The 21,048-nt window shown below is 42.4% G+C and overlaps 1 protein-coding gene across 8 annotated transcripts in view; it reads left to right on the top strand.

Annotated features, from left to right (window-relative positions):
* The window catches only part of NEO1 (neogenin 1), a 171,742-nt gene that overhangs the window by 86,361 nt on the left and 64,333 nt on the right, over positions 1-21,048 (top strand). For all 8 annotated transcript variants that reach the window (XM_072345274.1, XM_072345273.1, XM_072345277.1 and 5 more), the window contains exons 6-7: positions 18,367-18,521; positions 19,472-19,592. In XM_072345274.1, coding sequence (XP_072201375.1) covers positions 18,367-18,521; positions 19,472-19,592 — 276 coding nt within the window. The remainder of the gene's footprint in view (positions 1-18,366; positions 18,522-19,471; positions 19,593-21,048) is intronic.

Below are 21,048 nucleotides of genomic sequence, written 5' to 3'. Positions count from 1 at the left end.
CAGTGTGATGTGTTCAGCTGGCAGAGCACAACACCCACCTGCTGACAGCCAGGGCCAGGAGCTGGAAATGGGCGTGCTGTCCCTCTGAGCTGCTGGCACAGGATGTAAGAGACAGTGTTCATAAACCTGAAATGAATCCCACTCTTTGATCATGCTTGACTGGGAATGTCGTGCCCCCATTGCATCCAGAAACGTCAGCTTGCAGCACGTGCTCTTTCCAGCAGTGCTGACTTCCTGCTACCAGGCAGGAAAGACCACGGATGTGGCAGTTCTGTTTTTGGATGCTGTCCTGGGAATGAGCTCTCAGGAACAACCCGGTGATGGTAATGTGGCGATGCAAGTGAAGCCAGAACGATCTCTAGGTAATATTAATAATAATAGCGTTGCAAGGTAGGCTTTTTCTATTCAAGAATGTCTTCTCTGAGAAACTGACAACCATTAATTATGAGTCTTTTCTGCATGAAACATCTGTAACTCATTAAACAACTTGATTACATGTAGAAAAAATGTCTTTGTGTTATGTAGGTGCATTACAGTTATCAAACAGATTGTCATGGGAGGTAGGAGGTAATGCCTTAGAACTGCACATGCAACGAACATGAGGTACACCATGAACTTTAAAACAGAAAGAAAAGCTTTGTGATTGATCTTATTTATGTATACATGGAGGGAGAGAGAAAATAGCGTTAAGAAGGCCAAAACCAAATTATCAATAACCCATACAGTTTGCACAAATGGCTTTCCTTGTAAATGTTCTTGAGTAATCCTTGGGGATAATGAAAATGTTACTAAATTAAGCAGCAGTGGCTTGGATATCTACAGTGTAGAAACTGATATTGAACTAAGGGAATTGTAAAAGCTGTTCTCTCTTTCAGCTAGAATTTCTAATAAATGAAGATGATATTAATGGGGGTCTGAACCAGCTGCTGCTTTATGGAAAGAAATACCTTCCCCTACAGGAATGGTTTTTATAAAATAAATAAGGTTGTTCTCATTACTTTTCTTGGCCTGGGCCACCAGTAACAAAAATGTACATTTTTGCCCAAGTTTTATATTTATTTTCTCCTGACTCAGAATGTATTTCAGGGGAGAACTGCTACGTTAGTCAGCTGTTTATCTGGAGAGCTCTCTTCAGGCAATCTTCAAGACCAGGCTGCAGGACAGAGGGTAAAACAAAAAAAATCACTCCCAACCTGACACGTGTTCATCGTGTCCAGCTTTAAACTTGTCATGTGCTTTCAATATAGCCCTTGGCACTTGCAGTGCTTTTCCAAGGCAACGAGGCACTACAGAGCTAAGAGACACACACATGGAGGGATGACTAAAGGCAGGGCAGTACAAATGTTCTTAGACATGAAGGCATGGTCTGCTTAAGGCATTTCTCCATTATTTCCATCAAAGACACTCTTAACCTTATCATTAATGAGCCTCCTTGCACTAAAATGTCTAAAATAATATTCTTGAGCATTTTTCTTGTAATTTTGAGGAGGCACGCAGTTAAGCCTCCTACCAGTTTCATCTTGTTTCTGGATAAGGTGCTCTCCTTTCGATTGTTTGGAACTGAAGGATTTAGTTCTGTGCATCGCCTTACTGTGCATGAATACATATGCACGCTGTATGAAGCGTGCCACTGGGTTCCATGTGACTTAGACAAGAGGATTAGTGAGCATTGAACGCACAGCTGACTTGATGCTATAACAGATGTAAATCTGTCGTGGACAAATGTGAGAAGGATAAGGCAGTTCGTAGCCCAGATTTTGTTCTAGTGCTTTTGAATACATGCTAAGGACTGAAGGTTATAGGAGATATGAAACACAGTATAGGCTTTGTATTGTTTTTTATTCCCTACAAGACGTGATGCTTAAGATTTCAATTAAAAGATGAAAGATTCAGTAGTAATTTTTAAATTGCAAGTGTGAAAGATTTCCAAGGAATTTAAATGTGTGAACTAAGAAGCTCATTAAAATGCCTTCTTCTTCTTCTAAGTGAGAACTCTTTTTATAGAAATCGTGCCCTAAATGGCAAGTATTTTTTGTCTGTTTATCAGGGTCATCCTTCCACATTTAATTGGTTGAATCAAGCTCTAAGTTTGATTCTTAGGTTTATAGGTTGCAGTTGTGAGGTTTTCTGCCATTCCAAAAGACGTTCCTGCAGTGTTTTTGCACCCCCCAAGATTTGTGATGAAATCTGAGGGTTATTCTGAAATAGAAATGCTGAAGAGCACTGCATTACTGAACAAGTCTCTAGGGAGAGACCATCACGTAAAGTAGATGCATGCTTTCTTTTAAGTTAAATTTTCATGATAGTTAAGCTGACTCTCATACCACAGGATAATTTATTTCTCTAATGGGAGCTAGATGCTACACTTACGTAGATGCCTTATTATAAAGACCAGAGCCCTTGGAAGCCCTTGGTAGGGAACTATATGCCAAAGTTACAAAGATGAAACAATTCAGAAATCTGTTGGAAGGACGTGGGTTATCAGTGTGAACTTATTCCCTGAACAGCCTTGCAGTTAATGAGTTTCTCTTCATGACGAGAATAATTTAAAAGAAAAAACACCATGTAGTTTTAGTTTATCCAATAAACGCAACTTGATAAAGGAACTAAAGAAACTGAGGAATCACGATGTATCGCATGAGAAGCAGGTGTGATTTCTGCCCTTTGGTGACACTTGAGAGGCTCATTCTTTGAAAGGATGCCATTGCGCTCTCCTTTTGGGAAATCAATTTTCTTTTTCAGTACATGTAAAATTAATAACTTTGTTTGCAGACAGTGTCAACAACAACATAGCTCTCAATTATGGCATTTACCTGTTGCCATATTGCTTTCTTGAGTACAACTTGAAATGGCACGTAAACCATTTCTCATTTTCCTGGTGAGAAGGTAGTAGAAAACTAGAACGTGTGAGTACTATCTTATTGCATTCCCTTTGATGCAGAAAATACGTAAGGCCCAAATCATTGCACACTGAGTCAGTAGTTGTAAGCTGGAATGCCGTCCAAGTGTAGTAAGTATGGGGTGGGAAGGAGGAAAAATAACAACAAACAAAAAATCACTGGAAGCTTTGTGGAGGTGAAGAGCGAGAGGTTTTGCTGTACAAGATCAGGCTCCTGAGGTTTCCTGACACGAAGCGCATCTGTCCTTGGTTTAACTGTAGATTTCCTTCCAGTCATAAGCTTAATCTGAATGTTGCATGGCTATTGCTGTACTAATTTGCTTAAATTATCATTAGCGTACTTAACCGTTATAGGATTGGTTGTCAGAGTTGCTAATCTCCCTCTTTTGATTGTAATTGCAATAGTTAGGCATCAACTTGGAGGACTATAAGAAAGAGAACTGAGGATTTAAATAATTTGCCAATTAACTTTTGTGAAATGTAGCTGGATTGTAAGCAAGCATGATGGAATTGAAGAAATAGAGATTTTGTAATGCTGCTTAGGTGGATTCCATTACCTCTTTTATCTTGTAATACTGTTCATAAAGCTCTGCCGTCAACCTGGTAATGGTACAGTGATGTTAAATCAGGAGTTTGAGTACTTGGAAAACAACATATAGTGACTTCATATCTTAGGCTAGTAGTTCTCTTTGCAGCTCTCAGCCTTGGTTTCTTTAATTTCGTAGTGGATTATAATTGTTGGTTATTGTTTTCCAAGTAGAAGTGCAGAAGAATGATGGTCATGGAGGGGAGTAGTGTAGCTCTTGGCCTGGTCTTGCTCAGCTGCTTTATCTGTGATATGGTGGTTTCTGTTTAATACATTGAAATGAGAATAATTCAGATTTTTCATCACTTCTTCCTAATTTATGAACAGTTACTGCTTTGCATCAGTGTTATGATTGCTCCACAGTCTTCTGTTCCTGATTGCTAGGAGGGATTATTTTCTGAAAGGCTCAGTTTACAGAATCTGTTTGAGTAAGAATTGCATCTCAAGTTCTGTGATTTCTTAAGGAATCCAACACTTACTGGACTTTATTTTGCTAAAGCCCTTGACTCTGAAGTCTGTGCTTTGCCCAGATTCCTATTGCTCCCTGTGAGCTGCCATAACACACAGCGATGGCTTTTGTCCTGGGTACAGTTTCAAGATAAGCAAACTGCAAATGCGGGCGTTTGGCAAATTCCTAAACGTGCTAAATCATGCAGATTTTTTCTGCTTCTGTCAGTTTGTTACTTTCAGATTGCAGATATTAATCCAAGGACTTGGTTATTTTGGCTTAGGTTTACACTGAGAAGGCTGAGCTTCCTGCAAGCCATGGCCCTCTCAGCTAACCTTCTGCTAAGGGAGAATACACTGTGGCATGCAGTTTGGCTTCCTTGGATTCACGTGGAGCTGCCACTTCAGAACTGATTCTTGCAGTGTGATGAGAGTTAAGTCTGTAAATTCCAACATTAACAACTCTGGAAATCTGAAAGATAATTTAGTGTGCTATTGTGCACCTGATAATACAGTTCAAAACTAGATTGCCTCATTAGTTCTTTTCTTGTGTCTGAACGTGGTTAAATTGTTAGGAACTGATGTTTTACAACAAGAGCAGATTGGAACATAACGTTGTGATACAGCGTGGGGTGATGTTTCTGTTCGGTCATAGATAAATAGAAAGATGTTCCGCATCTGTCCTCTTCTAACTCCTCCCATGGCCATGATGATGATCTGTTTCAAGTCATCTTAGTGATAAAACTGTGGACAGATCAGTTCTATTGTGCACACGCTTTTGTGAAAGACACGAACTAAAAAATACCTAAATGACCACACCAGTCCAACTGACAAGCTCTTCTCTTTGCTGTCTTGTCCCCAACAAGTAGATGGCTGAGAGAGTTTAAGGAAGCTGCAAGAATATACGTGCTTCCCTTGAGCATGTTCTCATTCTTATTTGTGCATTGGGATTTTCTGAGCTTTGTGAGGCTTCTACATTCTTCAGCAATTTCCAATAGATTTCTTTACTGTTGGTCTGTCCATAGCACCCGAATGTAACCATCTTGTACCCACAGCATCCCATCGCACTGCGAAGGCCAACGAGATCTTTTAGTTTCAAATCCAGTCACTGTTAATTTCTTTTTTTGTTTTCTACTGCATAGGAAAAGGTTGAAGTAATTGGTTCTTATTCCCCCATCAGAGGACACACAATTTTCGTAGGCCTTTATTGTATTCTTTTGTTTGTTTCTTTTCGGTCCGCAGAGTCTTGGATGTTTACTTGTTCCTTTATATGGAAGCTGTTATTGAAGCAGATTGTAATTAAGGTTATTTTGAGGGTTTGTAAATTAGAAGAGACTTTGATGTGAGGATAGGCTTGCATACATTGATCTGGAAATGAAAGCAAATGGGTAACTCTTAATTGACATGTAAAGCAAGTGTGCTGGATTTGTCTTTGGAACCCAAAAAATGGAATAACATGAATTTGCCATCTCTTCTTCTGACTCGAGCAGAAAAAAATACTTGTTCCTAATGAGTGGTTGCTGTGGGGATGTGCCCAGTTCTCGGAAGCTCACATTGCACTACAGCAGAGATGAGAGGAACGTGGTGGAGCAGTGGATCCAATCAATTACTATCACTGTTTGCAGACCTAGTTTGTTGTTCTCCCAAGTGATCTGTGCCAATCTGTACTCAGTAAGTAAACAGCTAAATATTAGGAGTTATCTTAAAATGGTGCTCTTTTTGGCCTCTGCCAGCTTCTCAGCCTCCTGCAGACAAAGGTACTGCCCCACAGTGAAGGCCGCACAGGCAAATACTCAAAACATGGGAAATGTCAGGGCTAAGATTGCTGGCTGTCTTTAATTCATCATCTCCTCCTTCCCCCTTGTTACAGGGGGAAGTTATGAAAACACAAACTGAATTGTTCTGGTCCTGTTTCCCCCCAGCATCTCACAGCTTTGTGCAGTACGCAGACTTCTTAATACTGATGTACAGGTAAAACAGTTACTAGTTCGATTTTTCTTCTTATTCAGGCGATAGTACCATGATAGTTCTCAGTTCCAATCCATATTTATTTCACTTGGCACCATGGAATCTGAAACATTCATAACCACTAATGAATCTATTTTTACGCTTTGAAATGAAGTGGTACGGAATCCATTTTAAAAACTGTCTGAGACGTGGAAAAATTAAGATGAAATGCATCCAGCTGTTTTAGCGCCCATTTTGAGACACTTAAACATTGATTTTTCAGAATATGCATCTTGTAATGTGTCCCTTTAGAGCTGTGATCCAGCAGCTCCGCACTCTGTCTGGCAGTGACCCAGGTCACAGCACTGTCACTTGTCCAAAGCTGGATTAGTTTCATCTTTGCCACTCGAACCAGAAGGATAACAGCTACCTGTCTTCTGTGCGCTGAGCAGTGTGGGGTTCTTTGCTGCACTGCAGGGACAGATGAGAATGGGAGGTTTATATCCATTTGCTGGGGATGTGGGATGGAAGCTGTCAGTGCTGGGCACCTCTCATTGAATTTCTTCCGTTGTTGCCCTCCTTTTGTTCTGATGTCTCAGTGTTGTGGTTTAACCTGGAAGGTGGCTCAGTGCCACACAGTCATTTTCTCACACTCTCCCCTTCCCAGTAGGATGGAGGAGAGAATCAGAGAGAGAAAAAAACGAGTAGTGCTCATGGATTGAGATACAACTATTCAGTGAGATTGAGAGAGAAGAGGAAAAGGATAATAATTATGACATATACATTTTTCTACGTATTTATGTAACAAGTGATACACAAGCAGTTGCTCACCACCCGCTGACCACTGCCCAGCTACCCCCCAAGGAGCAGAAGAAAGAGAGAGCTGGATGAACTCCCACCCTGTTCAGAAGTCCTCCTGCACAGCTTCGTACGGTATGGAGTATCCCTTTGGCCAGTTTGAGTCAGCTGTCCTAATTCTGTTCCCTCTCTGCTCCTTGGGTCCTTTGTTGCACATGGCCTTGGCTTTGTGCATCTCTGCTTAGCAGCAACTGTAAGCATCAGTGTGTTATCAGCATTGTTTTTCCCTAAGACCAAAACATAACACCGGACCAGCCTCTGCTCTGTGACATTAACCCCAACTTCCCTCCAACCTCCTTTCAGGAAACTGTAGTGAGCAATACAGTTTCCTCTGAGCCTCCTTTTCTCTAGACTGAACAATCTCAGTTCCCTCAGCTGTTCCCCTTGAGACTTGTGTTCTGGGATCTTAACAGTTTCATTGCCACACTCTGGGACCTTGATTTCTTTCTGGCAGTGAGGAGCCCAAAACAGAGCACAGCAGTTGAGAGGTGGCACACTGCTGGCTTTGGCAGGCTGTCAACCAATGCCCCCAGGTTCATTTCCTCTGCACAGCTTTCCAGCCACTCTGCCCCAACCTGTAGCAAAGCCTGGGGTTGTTATAACCGAAGTGCAGTACCCAGCACCAGGTCTTGTTGAAGCTCATCCTGTTGGCCTCAGCCCTTCAACACAGACTATCCAGATCCCTGTGCAGGGCCTTCCCGGCATCTTGATGTCATCTGCAAACTAGAGGTTCACTCAATCCCCTTATCTAGATATCAAACAAGACCAGTCCCAATACTGACCCCCAAGAAGCACTGCTGATGACCACCTGGATATAAATGCTGATGTATGAGTGGCTTGCTGAGTACTTCCTACAGCTCCCTCAGCACCCTCAGGTAGGTCCCACCTGGGCCCATGGACTTGTGGCAGCCCAGCTGGAGAAGCAGATTGCTCTTTCCTCCTAAGTTGCATTGGGGTTCCTCTGCTCCTTATTCCTGTCTTACAGCTCAAGGGGCTGGCACCCTGAGGATAACTGACCAGTAACTGACCTGGGCACTGGCCATTACACATGGCCAGAAGTCTCATGCCATAAGACCACCAGTGTTGTTCTTAGAGTTTTCATTATGAATGGCTTGCCATTTTCATTGGCAGCTAAATAGTTTTTTTCAGAGAAATTTACAAAATACAGAAAATTCTTGTAAAACAAAAAATGCTTCTGTCATTATCTATCCTAATATTTACAGGGGCTAAAGTTAATTATTTTTGTTTCTATCTACACCATCTTGTAAGCAGGACACCAGGCACATAGAGTGCCCATGTGCTGCTGTTTTGCTGTCTGAAAGGAAACCTTTGTCTGCTGTGTTGCTTTCCCAGTTGCATGTTGTTTTTATGCACACTGGCCAGCTATGGTTCTGGGTTGTGCTTATTGTCCACCTGTGGATCTCCATGAGGTGGCATGAATCTCCTCCTGGTTGGTTTTAATCTGTATGAAACAAGATATGTTACACTGCTTTTAAGGTAACACAGCATGCTTACTCAAATGCTTGCTTGTAGATTGACCCAGTGCTCTGAGGTTTGCATGCTCTTCACCTATTTGTGTCATTGAGGAGAATGGGGATAAGCACCCACCAAGCGAGTCAGTGCAGCTGAGCTTGGGCAGGAGCTACACATGAGCAGCACTCCCCAGGAGGCGCAGTTGTGTGCTGGGCTCTGCAGTAGCAGCTCAGCTCCTGGACAGGCTGGTCAGAAGAAGGATTGGGCTTTTCATGGGCTCCACTGCACCCTCCCTTTGGGTTGGGTCAGGTTTGGTGGTACACGTGTGTAGCAGTTTCCTGGCTGCAGCCCGTTTCTTCCTTGATCTGCTTAGTGAGTTGAGCCCAGCTGTGTTCTTTTGCTGGATGTCTTTTTTTCCCTGTGACCCAGCCAACCTCTGTCCAAGTGGCACAAGTTCAGAGGTGAGGGCTGTAACGCCTTGTTGGCAGTGGGCATCTCAGGGAGGTTGACAGCTGGCATGGAAGTTGTTTAAGGAACTGTATGGGGTTTGCAAATGCTTAATGTCTGTCTGAAACGATTCCGCAAAAACCCCTACCAGCCCATAAATCTGGTAACAGTAGGGTAAGCAAAAAGCGTCTATGTGCAACTGAAGTAGTACAGACCTTTTGAGGAAGGATCTGCTAATAACTTAGAGATCTAATATATTAATTTCAAGCCTGTCAAAGAAGACATGGGGTCAACAGATGACTGAACACGAAGGGAAGGAGGTGAGAAGATGGCCTGAAGCAGAAAAGTGAAGTCTGGATAACCATGTGCTTTGCAGAGCTGGAAGCTTCTGTTTTATTTTCTTTCTGAAAGCAAGCAGGCATGTCAGAGAAACTACCTGCAGCTGCAGAGCTAGCGGGATGCATCTCAGAGCAAATCCACAAAGTGAACAGTAACAAATCGGCCGACCAGATGGCATCCACTCAACATTTCTCAAGGAGTTTAAGTGTGAAATCCTGCGTGTTGTGTGTAACCTATCGCTTAAGTTGGCTAATCAGTCTGAAAGAAATCAGACAGAAGATGTTTGGTCAATGTGACATCAGGTTTGTAAGGCTTTCAGGGGAAGTCTGGGAAACTGTGGACTGTTCAGTGTTTTTGTGAGTCCTTTGGAAAGGAGGGCTGTGATGTGGCAAACACTGCTGTTGGTTCAGAGTGGAGTGGGGTTGGAAGAGGGAGTGCTGCAGAACTGCCTTGTTGTGCAAGAAGGACTGACGCAGTAAAACAACTGCAAAGCAGCACGTGCAGGTAAAGGTAGTTCTAACTGCTTGCGTGGCAGCGGGCTCTAAACTGCCTGGCCTTATGCAAGCATAAAGTACTGAGGTAATAATATGCAAGTCTTCAGAAAACGTAACATCTCATGAATTTTCTCAGGGAGTGACACTGAAGTTTGGAACTTAATGCTGTGCGTGTTGGGGCTGCTGATGGCTTCCCTGGGAGCAGATGGCAGTGGGGGCAGCCGAGGACTAACAAACCTAAAGGCAGCTCTTCTTTCTCAGGAAATCCCTCCTGCAGGGATTCCTATCAGCAAAGAGAATGTCTGGAGCTGTATTGTGCTTATGCTTTCGCTCTTCTCACAATTGTTTCCTTGATACCTGCGGTTGGCTGCTGCGTGGCACTGTGCAACCTTTGCTGGGTTTCTTTGTTGCTGGATGCGTCCTACTGATAAGCAACCTTTGTTCGCAAGCTATCAGAGCACAGTGACTTTGAAAGCCCTGCAAAGCAGATGCTGCATCTGCAGATACTGGTTAGATATGATGGTTTAATTTCTAAACGCATCCTGCTATTGCCAACAGATCAGCTGACAGCCATGTCCAGTTTTTGCACTTACCTTTATAGGGATGGGAGTAAGTGAGGTGCGGGTGATATTGCAATCTTGGTGAAGCCCTAATGTCAGCATGCAGTTACTGTCCTGAATAGGTCTGCAACTGCAAAGGCACCACGCAAGTGAGAAATACAAAGAAAAGTACTGCTGGTGTGTAGGGTACGCTCAGCGCTTCTTCAGCTGTGTTTCTGCACCTGGAAATATTCCCGGACTGTTCTACTTGTGGATATGTATCTCCATCGTCATTCAAATCCAGGTGCCAAGCTTGCATCTCACAGCCTTGCAATGCATTGTTTTGAGTGTTATCATTTTCAGAATAGGGCAGAATCTAGATCTACTCCTGTGTGAGAGCTCTCACTCTGCAAGAATGATATTTATATACACATCTTATTTTTCTGCTACAGCAAGTATTGATGTGTTAAGCTCTCCTGCCTATTTGAGGTCTCCCATTATATTATTGCTTAGTCTTGCCTTTTCTCCAATAACCAAAACCAGGGCTTCCATTTTTCTTTTAGAGCCAATTTTCTGAGTCATTGATCATTCACAGAGCTTTCTTGTAAATCAGAGTCCATGTTTGCCTTGAAATATGGCACTCAGAGAGCGGGGCCAGCTGAGGGTTGCCGGGTGTTGGATGGAAGAGGAATCTCAGGAACTGCTGCCTGTGTACTCACTGCTGCTCGTGCCGGTGGGATTTTGAAGTCATGCTCAGGTCATGGCCATATTTATGATCTCTGGTAAAATCCTTGTTTCTGAGACCTTTGTCTGCAAAGGTTATTGCTATAATTTCCCATTCCATAAACGTACACTTTATTATTTCTCTCTGAAGAAGAAATACACATCTATTGAATTTTATCCTGACATTTTTATTCTTCTTTTCCAATTGATCAAGATAATTTTACATTGTAATTGTTCTGTACTATTCACCCTCATCTGATTTCTCAGCAGTTGTAATATCATTTAATGTGGGTTTTTGTTGTTGTTGTTTTAGTTTCTTCCTCTTCCAAAATGTTCATTCAGGTGCTGGCCTCTGAAGAATATTTCATGCTTTAGCAGTTTCCAAAAGGAAGTTGCAAAGCGCCAGCCCAGCCATGTGAGGAGGAATATTGACTGCTCATTTGTGCCTTTCCAGCTGGTGAGCAGAATCTGACTGGTTTAAGATAGTCCACCAGAGATGGCATTTCTAGAATGTAAAAGCAGTCCGTCCCTCTTTCCTGCCTTATCCTTTAAAGGAGTAGAGAATGCAGACTGGTGAGCATCCCATGTGTAGCAAAGTGTTGGCCTCAGGGTACTTTTGCTTTAATTGTCTTAAGACAAAAGCACCATCGGTCATTTGTTTCTTAAAAACAGATACTTGCATTGTCTTACAAGGTAAGAAGAGGTAATGCAAGGGCTGCTCTGAAAGTTACACCTCCTGTTTTATTATGTTGGCCCACAGTGTCAGAGATGGATGTTGGTGGTAGGTCAGTGCACACCTTCGTACTGGTTGAACCTTCCAACCAGTGTCCCATTCCGTGTCACTGCTGTGTGACAGATGGCACCAGAGGGACACACTGACAGGATGGTGTCTGGCATGGAGGTGTGGATGGAGCAAAGGTGTGAAGCTGAATTCCTCCATGTGGAAAAAAATGGCACCTATTGACATTCATTGATGCTTGGTGAATGTTTCTGAAGATCAAGTGTATGGGAGATTGGTAATCACAGCCTGAACCTCTGATTAATCAACTGAGGCAAGTATGGGGTCAGCTGTGGGAGCACAGGTGAGAGTGATGGAGCTGTGCTCCCAGAAGGGGTGGAGCTCGACTCCATCCCCTCTGAGACCTCATTTAAGGGCTGACTCCCACTGAAGCAGGATCTCTTGGAGATCGCTCACCAGTGAGGACTGCCCCAGCTTCTTCAGCCAAGGCACCACCACTGGTGAGTTTTCCTTTGCTTATTCCTTCTGTACATTTTCTGCCATCTGTATATTAACAACCAATACAATCAAGCAGTGGATGTGAGCACAGTGAGGGGTGAGTGGTGCATTTCAGCAGTGGTGACATGAAGGACAAGCCATATTCCAGATGGCCACGCTGAACTGTCACACCATGAACTGATGTTACACCATGAATTGACTAGCGTCTCCATAGCTCATCCACATGAACTGGCTAATGGTGATGACTGTGCTGGAAAAAGGGTGTTTTGTATCTGAGAATTTACTCTGTCGAATAGAGATATCGTGTTCTTTGTATCCATTGTAGTTTTCATGGAAATAAAAAGGAAGCATTACTTTTGGAGCAACCTACTTATGTCACTGCCGCAGGAACTGTCATCTTCTGACTGCAGTTTCTGTTCATAAACTTTGGCTTTCATGCAGTGGCAGATGCTGTGCATGTTCTAGTTTACATTTTTATCATCTCTGTATGTCTTGGTACGCTGATATTTTTTAATTCATTTGACAGTTTTCTGTGACTATTTCTCTAAAAGGTTCCATTTTGTCAGCTTTTGTTTGCAGTGCAGAATTTCCAGCTGCATATTAAGTGTGTTTTAAGGACATGACAGTTCTGTGCAGAGCTTGGGAAGACTCCTGCCTTACCGAGGCATAGATTTGGCTTCAAGTCCTTTTCTTTCTTTCTATCAAGTACATATCCATATACCTTTGACATTTGCAAGAAAGAAAATCAGCAATTCCCCAGTTCTGTTTTAAGTGCAGCTTCCTCTTGTTCTGTGGTATGATCCAAGGAAACCAGCTCATTTGGAACAGGCTGCCCGAAGAGGCTGTGGATGCCCTTCCCTGTCCCTGGAGGTTGGATGGGGCCTGGGGCAGCCTGGGCTGGTATTAGGTATGGAGACTGGCGGCCCTGCATGCAGCAGGGAGGTAGGACTTGGTGATCCTTGAGGTTCCTTCCAGCCCAAGCCATTCTATGATTTGTAATAAAGTAGAATGAACAGACAGCTGAAACTTCTACCGTCAGGCTTCAGTCTGTGTGTGGTCCTTGTGTTGGGCAGGAATTGGCAGGAGGTGGAGGATGGCATTTTGGAGCAGAGTCATTTTGGAAACAAACAGCTTCAGAAGGCCATTAGGCTTTCTAAGTAGTTTGTAATTACTCTTTAATACCACAATCAGGAGACTTATTTGTAGACTTAGGTGAATGTAAAACGTAACAGAGTGGATTGCTCTCTCCTTAATAATTTAACATGAAAATTTATCTTTAATTTCTTTTATTTAATTGTTTGCATTCTGTGTGATACTTAAACCATTTGCCTTTGTTTTTAATGTAATGGGTCTGCTCCCTGGGTGCTCCTAAGCAATATGCTAATGCAAATAATTTAAAACGTTTCCATCAAAGTCTGCCTGCTGTGTTGTGGCAATTGGCTGGCAGAAATGAGTTGGTTTCAGTAACCAGCCAAGGAAATTGATGTTAGTTTAAGTAGAACGCACTCTGACTGTAATGCAGTTTTCTCTCTGGTTAACTTTAAAACCAAACTCAACTCAAGCACTGAAGTGATGCTGTGTGGTCTGAAAGGGAGCTACCTGCTAAAATATCCATTGGTTTGGGGAATTTACAACAAAACAAAGTGTTTCAAATCATGGCAAAGGCCTTACTAAATTGGAAGGGTGCTGTCTGCAGAAGTGTGAGCTGTAATTGGCCGTCAGACGGGCTGTGCTGGGGGAGGTCTGTGTGCTGCAGTGGTACCACTGAACGTGTTAATATTGATTCCAGGTGCTGCTGAATGGATTGACATTGTCATCATCGTGCTCCAGTTACATCCTGCTCATAAACAAACTTTCTGTTGTTAAAATTAATATTAACTTTGTAAGGATTCTGAAATAGGATTTACCTAACAGAAAATCTTGTCCTCCAAGGAGGAAAGGTTAAAACTCCTCTGGTCTTACCATTTGAAATGCTGATTTGTAGAATCATAGAATGGCCTGGATTGAAAAGGCCTACAATGCTCATCTTGTTTCAACCCCCTGCTATCTGCAGGGTCACCAACCACCAGACCAGGCTGCCCAGAGCCACATCCAGCCTGGCCTTGAATGCCTGCAGGGATGGGGCATCTACTCATTCAAAACAGAACACAAGACTGGGATGCTACCCACAGCATCCATCGAAGCGTAGTTACAAAATTGAAGTCATTTGAGCACCAGTGCTTAAGGAGATATCAGAGATATGCTGTGAAAATGGATCTATTTTGCTTTGTTTGTGTGTCAGTATGTGGAGTGTGCAGGAATAGCTGGGTTCCAAAACTGCTTTTGTATTTGAATGGTGAGCACTGATGGACAGAGAAACCCTTGAGTCATGAGGTGTATATGTAAGAGAGCAAAGAGACGGTAAGGATTCTTATTTGATAGTGTGATTTTGGAGACTCCCAATTTTTGTGCACTGGAGGCAGCAGTGGCTGCTTCATTTGTGTCCTCAGCCACTGCTATTTGGATGTATGGTGCTACAGTTCTGTCCTTTGGTGCTGCAGCCTGTGATGGAGGACAGCCACGCAATGCAATAGAGGCCTCTACTTTTGCAGTTGTGTGTGTGTGATTTTTGTGTGCGATACTACGCTTGTGCCAAACAGCAGTATTAGTGCTTGTTTAAAAAGAGGTTAAGTCCTTGTGAAGCAGTTTGCAATCCTGGTTCCTGCTGCACTCAAATGAGACTGTTCTTACACAGGTCATGTTCTGTTCCTATGAGGAAGTGAGATGGCAGTTCAGCCGCCTGTCTGAGGGATGCAGGCACAGAATGCCTGGCTCATTTGGGGATTCTTTTTAAAGGAGGTTAGATTTCTTAGAGTATTTTTGTATTATTTTCTTACTATGAAGGCCCAAGTGACCTTCATGCATCAGTCCACGGCTCTGCCTCTGCGTGGCTTTCTTAGCTCCCCCACTATCAGCAAATACGACTTTGCCACCATTGATGTTTTCCTTCTCCTGGGGCAAAATGAGGATTTGACTGTGGGGAAGGGGCAAGGTGTGTGAAAACGAGTGACTGCCTGAAGCAGCAGCACTGCGATGTGAGTGCTGTGGGAGAGGTCTCACTGCACTTGTAACTAAGCAAGCAGAAAGTGACGGGTTTTCTAATGGTGCAGAACTTGAGTGTTGCCTTTTCTTGCTTCTTTCACATTTCTGGTTTCATGTTTGAAGTAAGGTTGTGAAGCCAGGAACCTTTGTTCTTCCATCCACGGTTGTAAGACTGAAAGCAGAGCTTTTCAGGAGCTGGAGAGGAAGAATGGGTGTAATTAATTTCCCTCTCATTTGCAGCAGTACAGATGGCTCAATTGAAAATAGATTCTTTCGACTGCAGCCCCGAAGGCCACCAAATTGTTCTCTTTCTGCCTTAATGAGAGAGAGCCACTGACCACTGAAAAGACATTTGAGGATGCAGTGTTTCTGTAAGGCTCAGCATAGCTGATGCTTCTTTAATATTCCTCACGTTTACTCAGAGGTGTCTAACGCTTGACCATGTAAAAATTAACCCACGCATAACAGCATTTTTCTTTGTGTTGGGTTGAGCTGGTGCATGAGCACCAAAGGGGAGCTGCAGACCTGTACTGCCTTTTGCTGCTTCTACACCCACGTCCTTCTGTCTGCAAAGGGAGGCAGATGCATTGTGCCAAGGCTCCTAGGGTGCTGTGCTGCACACGGAATCCTGCGAGCATCGCGCAAGCCAGTCGCCGTTTGTCTGTTGCCATTGAGAAGAATAGAGGAGTAGGCTGAGCTGCCAAGCTTTCTTTGAAGTTTAATTGTCTGTTTGGTACCGGGACACATAATCTTCCATTACAAATCTTATTTTATATGGTAATTGGCTCATTTGCTCTCTGGTTATCAATTGAACTTCTTTACCACAAACATCTGCACTTGCATTGTGTTAATTGATGTGAATGCTAAACACTGACATAGTTAAACTATAAAAGTGCATTTTAAAGGCTTTTTTTTTGATTAATTAATGGGAAATGAAGGATAATAATAAAGGAAGAGAGCGCTTCTCGTATTATTTTCCCTCTGTAAATAGCTTGGCATTTCCTTCATAAGCCAGAAAAGCAAAGTCATTTTGGAAAAAGTAATATTTCAAATGCATCTCCTATATAAGAAATATTTGATGATAGGATGTCTGGATCAACTTGTGCTTTTGCGGCACATCTTATGATTCAGTATTGGGTCCCACTTGTGCGTGATGCCCCAAATGCCAGATGCTGTAGATACACGAGAAATTTCCAGATGTCTTCATTATATAGTTTAGTTAAAAGTAATTCATATCATAGTACTTTTGATGAAGTAACCCTAGCAAAGACCATCTCGAGCAGCTGTATGTTGTAGTAAGCACCAGTCCAGATTTTATTGAACTGCTATTATATGCCCCGTGTCATCGAGTCTCGTGGCAGAGCTGCTAGTTACAGTAATTTGTGTTTTCTGACATGGATGGATTGGTTTTCTTTAAAACAAGTTGTATACTTTTGATGGTGAATGTTGCTATCTTGTGTCCGTTAGAATTCCGGTAAGTTTAATACATTAGCTAAAGAATTAATGTCACTTTGTGAAGACTGTTAAGAAAAAAGGAGTGTTAATCCTTCATGGGGAAATGCTTCCAACTATTGTATTCCTACTTAGCAGTCATGGAGGCTCTTCAGAAAATTGGAGTGTGCGTGTATATCTCTGTGTATAGAGAGAGGGAAAGGAAATGAGAGCACTGATAAAGCAGACTGGGACAAGATTACTCGTTAGTTAAAATGCTGAAGATGAGAGGGCAGTGATGTGCCATAGACTGGCTCAGAGATCAGCATGTTGCATCCAGGAAAGAGCAAATACAGTAATGAGATCAATCGGGCAAGATATTTGCTGTAGCAATAGCACCATTCATGCTGGTTTTTCAAGTCCATGTCTTAGACAACGTGCAAAATCATCTGTGGGCTGCAAGGATTAGCACAGACTTGAGCAAGCACAGGAGGTGGCTGAGGGTGGTGTGGGTGGTGGGTACCAAACAGCCTGTGCACACATGGCTCGTTGGGCCGGACAAATAAAGACTAGGAGGTGGGACAGGAGCAGAGGAAAAGCACAGCTCACACACAGTAAAAATGCCAGGGAAGAACAGAACTTTGAAATTAAAGACTAAGTAGCCCCAGCTACTTACACTTGTCACAGCTAAACTCAGAAAGCAGCTTCTAAATGCCAGAGGACCAAGGTAACAGTTGTGGCTGCCATTTGGTGTGGAAAGTGGATACAGAAGTACCTGAATCACTCCATGGAATTAATGGCAGCTTTGGTACATTTCTGGAAATGGGTGTGTGGGACGGATGTTGGGAGCCATAGGCAGAAGGGCTTCTGTGTGAGAGTTCAAACTGTAAATGTGTATCATCCTCCCGTAGTTTCAGGTGTAGGTTTGCGTGTGTCTGACAGCTAAGTCATCTTCCTGCTCCATGGGTAAATATTTTCATATTTAAATGTTCTCCTGTGTAATTTGTAACCTGAAATGTGAGGCTTTTGGAGAACAGCTTGTCTGCATCTTTCTGATTTAAAAGAAATTAAATCCACCTACAACCTTGTACCAGAAGGAAAATGGATCATTCAGTAGGCAGGATCTAGCACAAAGTAGGATTTCTTATTCCTCAGCATGAAATAAGCCCCACTGATAAGTGGAGTGTGCAGTGTGTTTGCCTGAACTCCATAGCCCTTCCGTATTGACTTTCTATGATAAATATTGAAGGGCAGAGGCTGCTTTTCACTCTTCTGGAACCTGAACAATCAGACCCGCCAACGTAAGTCAGCAAATTGCCCTCATGTCAGTGAGCTTAATATAAACAAATATATCTGTGAACGTTCTTCATAGTAGCTGGTATTCAAATTCTGCATGCCTGCAGACAGCAATTCTTCCTTCCACCGTGCTACAGAAGCTTTGAGTCCTCACACACAGCTGGAAGCTCCTTGGTGGCACGCTCTTCACCAAAGGTTTTTGCCATATCTGTGCATTGGGTGCTTTGGGGCTTGTGTTCCCAAAGACTTTGTTGAGATTTGATGGCTTTAAACGTTCTTGAGTTCAATTCATCTCATTCTGAATATAAAAAGCATTTTTAAAAGCAGCCAAGACCTGGAGGTGACAGCTTTGGTCTGTCTTGTATGTTCTTACAGGAAGAACCTTTCTGATGTACTGAATACACATCACTGGTCACACCTGCCTGTAAGACATTACTTAAAGCAGTCGGTATCCGAGGAAAGTTTCATCTTGGTTTTATGTCCATTGATTATTAAAAGTCTTTATCACTTAGTTTTGCCTTTGTTACATAGTAACACCATCTCTTGTCTTTCTTCCTTGTTATTTTCAGTTCCTCCTGAGTTTCTGAAGCGACCTGCAAACATTTATGCTCATGAGTCTATGGACATTGTCTTTGAGTGTGAAGTGACTGGAAAGCCTGCTCCAACTGTGAAATGGGTGAAGAATGGAGATGTGGTGATTCCAAGCGACTACTTCAAAATTGTTGTAAGTGTGTTGTCAGTTTTGGACGTGTTAAGCTATTGACTTGACTCTTAGTCCTTTCATTTAGATGTCATACCGAGGGACATGGTTTAGTGGGAACTATTGGTGCTAGCTGGACAGTTGGACTGGATGGTCTTAGAGGTCTTTTCCAACCTTGGTGATCCTATGATTCTATGATACATACGCATGGAAGCTAGGCCCTTTCGTGGGACCAGCTTCCTGTTTTCATACTATTGATGTTTGGTGCCTGGAAGAATTAATTAGTTTCTTCAATTCTGCAGTGCTCTGTAGCTCAGTCTATTTACTGGAATGCTGAAATATGCTGCTGAAATTGTCTGTTTTTTGGTAGCTTAGGCTTTCCATAAGAGACAGGGGCATGCATGATGACAAAACACAAATTGTTGGTTGCACCTGTTGAAATGTGAGCTCACTGTGAACGGGGTTTGTTACAGTCAGCTGTGATTGATGAAAATTACAATTTCAAACAGGAATTTAAATATAAATAGAACTGAGTTGTGGATCGTGAGTTTTGGTGCACCGGTGCTTCGGGTGGGAAATTTTAGATGTAGTGAAAGTCATTACTGAGGCATAGCTTAGAACTTAATGGCTGTATAATTATGTATACCTGAGGTTGTAGAATTGTAACAGTGAGTTATGTGGTTATATTCAGTGCTTAAAATATCATAAAAATGGCAGTGGGAATGTTATGACTTGCCAGTAGTGATATGTGATGCTAGAAAATGATAGCCATTAGTAGGAGCTTCTGCTGCTTTTTGATGCTGTATAATTTGAGGATTCAGTGTAAAGGAGATGAAATCTGACGGGAACTCAAAATACACTTTTGTATTTTACTGTTTGGGAGTTTCTCCTATCATAGAAATATGTCATAAAACACCATTGTTTTTGCAATTGCAGCCCATTTTTAAATGTTGTGTTTATCCTTTGCTCCTCAGAAAGAACATAATCTACAGGTCTTGGGTCTGGTGAAATCAGATGAAGGATTCTATCAGTGCATTGCAGAAAATGATGTTGGAAATGCACAGGCTGGAGCCCAGCTGATAATACTTGACCTCGGTAAGATAAACTGTGATGTTTTAGTGCCAATGGATGGAGGGGGGAACAACTGCAGGGGGCCTTTTCCACATGACACATTATCTGTAACTTGGCTCCACTGGGGGAATTTTTTGAATCAACTGAGGGATTCAGTGTCATTTCTCCATGCAAAATAGGAGAACTGAGGGGTCCTGAAGGGCTCACCTTGCATTTTAAAAGTTATCTTGGAAATACTCGGTGCATTAAGAAACCAGAGCCATAAATCTGGAAAAATAAATAAAAAATTAATTGTATGCCGAGATTTTGAAAAATACCCAAATGGAAAACTATCACTGCAATTGCAAAACTGAACGACGTTCTTATGGTGCACACAACAAATGAAGTCTTCTACACCAGGGTTAGGAGTCATTCCAATGTTAGGAGCTTTTTTTCAGCTATCAGTTGCAAGCAAAGTAGGAGCAAGCTCTGTCATTCTGGCAGGCTGTGAGTGCAGAACAGTTTGTTGGGATGCTCCTACTTTGTTGAAGATAAATATTTGTTACTGAGCTCCAGTGCATGGAGTTACTAACAGTGCTCACCTTTTTGTTACTGAAACACACAATTTCTTGCATTGCGTATTTCAAATGTTAAAAGAGGATAATTATTGTTGAGGTAAAAGAAGCGTTGCCTTCCACAAAAGTTGGTAGTTCATATATCAGCACTAAGGCATCAGCTGGCTTTGATCTTTCAGGTCACGCTGCTCTTGAAATTAGTTTATAAGAACATAAGGAGGAAAACCAGTAGTAAGAGTGATGAAGAAAATAAGTTAGACAATAGGGAAATACTAATTATTAGGGAAACCCTAACGGTGTACATTTTTTACTTAATGTTGCTTGGGTTTTTTGGATGCTGTTTCAAAATTACAGTTTCTTATGTGTTCTTCCATTGACGGCAAAGCTTTTGGATGGAAGGGTTTAGCAGGAACAGCCAGGTCTGATTAGAGGCGTGATAAAACTTCACTCTTGAAATTTTAACAGATGTGAAACTTCTAGGCCTGGCATTGGCATTCAGCATCCAGAGAGTAAAATGTTACGAGTGTGCTATAAAGCGAGATTTTTCATTTCTTTTCTGGTTGTTCTGTAGAGCAGTTGTGCACTTCTAACTTCTGATTTCTGCTTCGGAAGTGGGCACGTTTCATTGATGGCTGAGGACGTGCATATATTTCAACAATAACGTGGGGAACGAAAGGTGCCTTCCACTGGATTCAGCAGCTTGAATGCTCACAGCCCTGGGATTCCCACTGCTGCTAGGCGGCTGGATCCAGCAATGGCCTACTGTCACCACGTTGCCAGAAAAAATATTAAAAGTAATTTTATTTCTGCCATTAGTATGAATCACCTGAGTGGTTTCCAAATCATTCAGGCAGTAGCATTATTCCATATTTTCTTTAGTTTGAAAAATATTGAATAATTTATGCACCTGGGTTTTGAAGCCCTGC

Source organism: Excalfactoria chinensis, chromosome 10, assembly GCF_039878825.1.
Source record: "Excalfactoria chinensis isolate bCotChi1 chromosome 10, bCotChi1.hap2, whole genome shotgun sequence".
Lineage (NCBI taxonomy): Eukaryota > Metazoa > Chordata > Aves > Galliformes > Phasianidae > Excalfactoria > Excalfactoria chinensis.
This window is presented reverse-complemented; position numbering and strand designations above follow the sequence as displayed.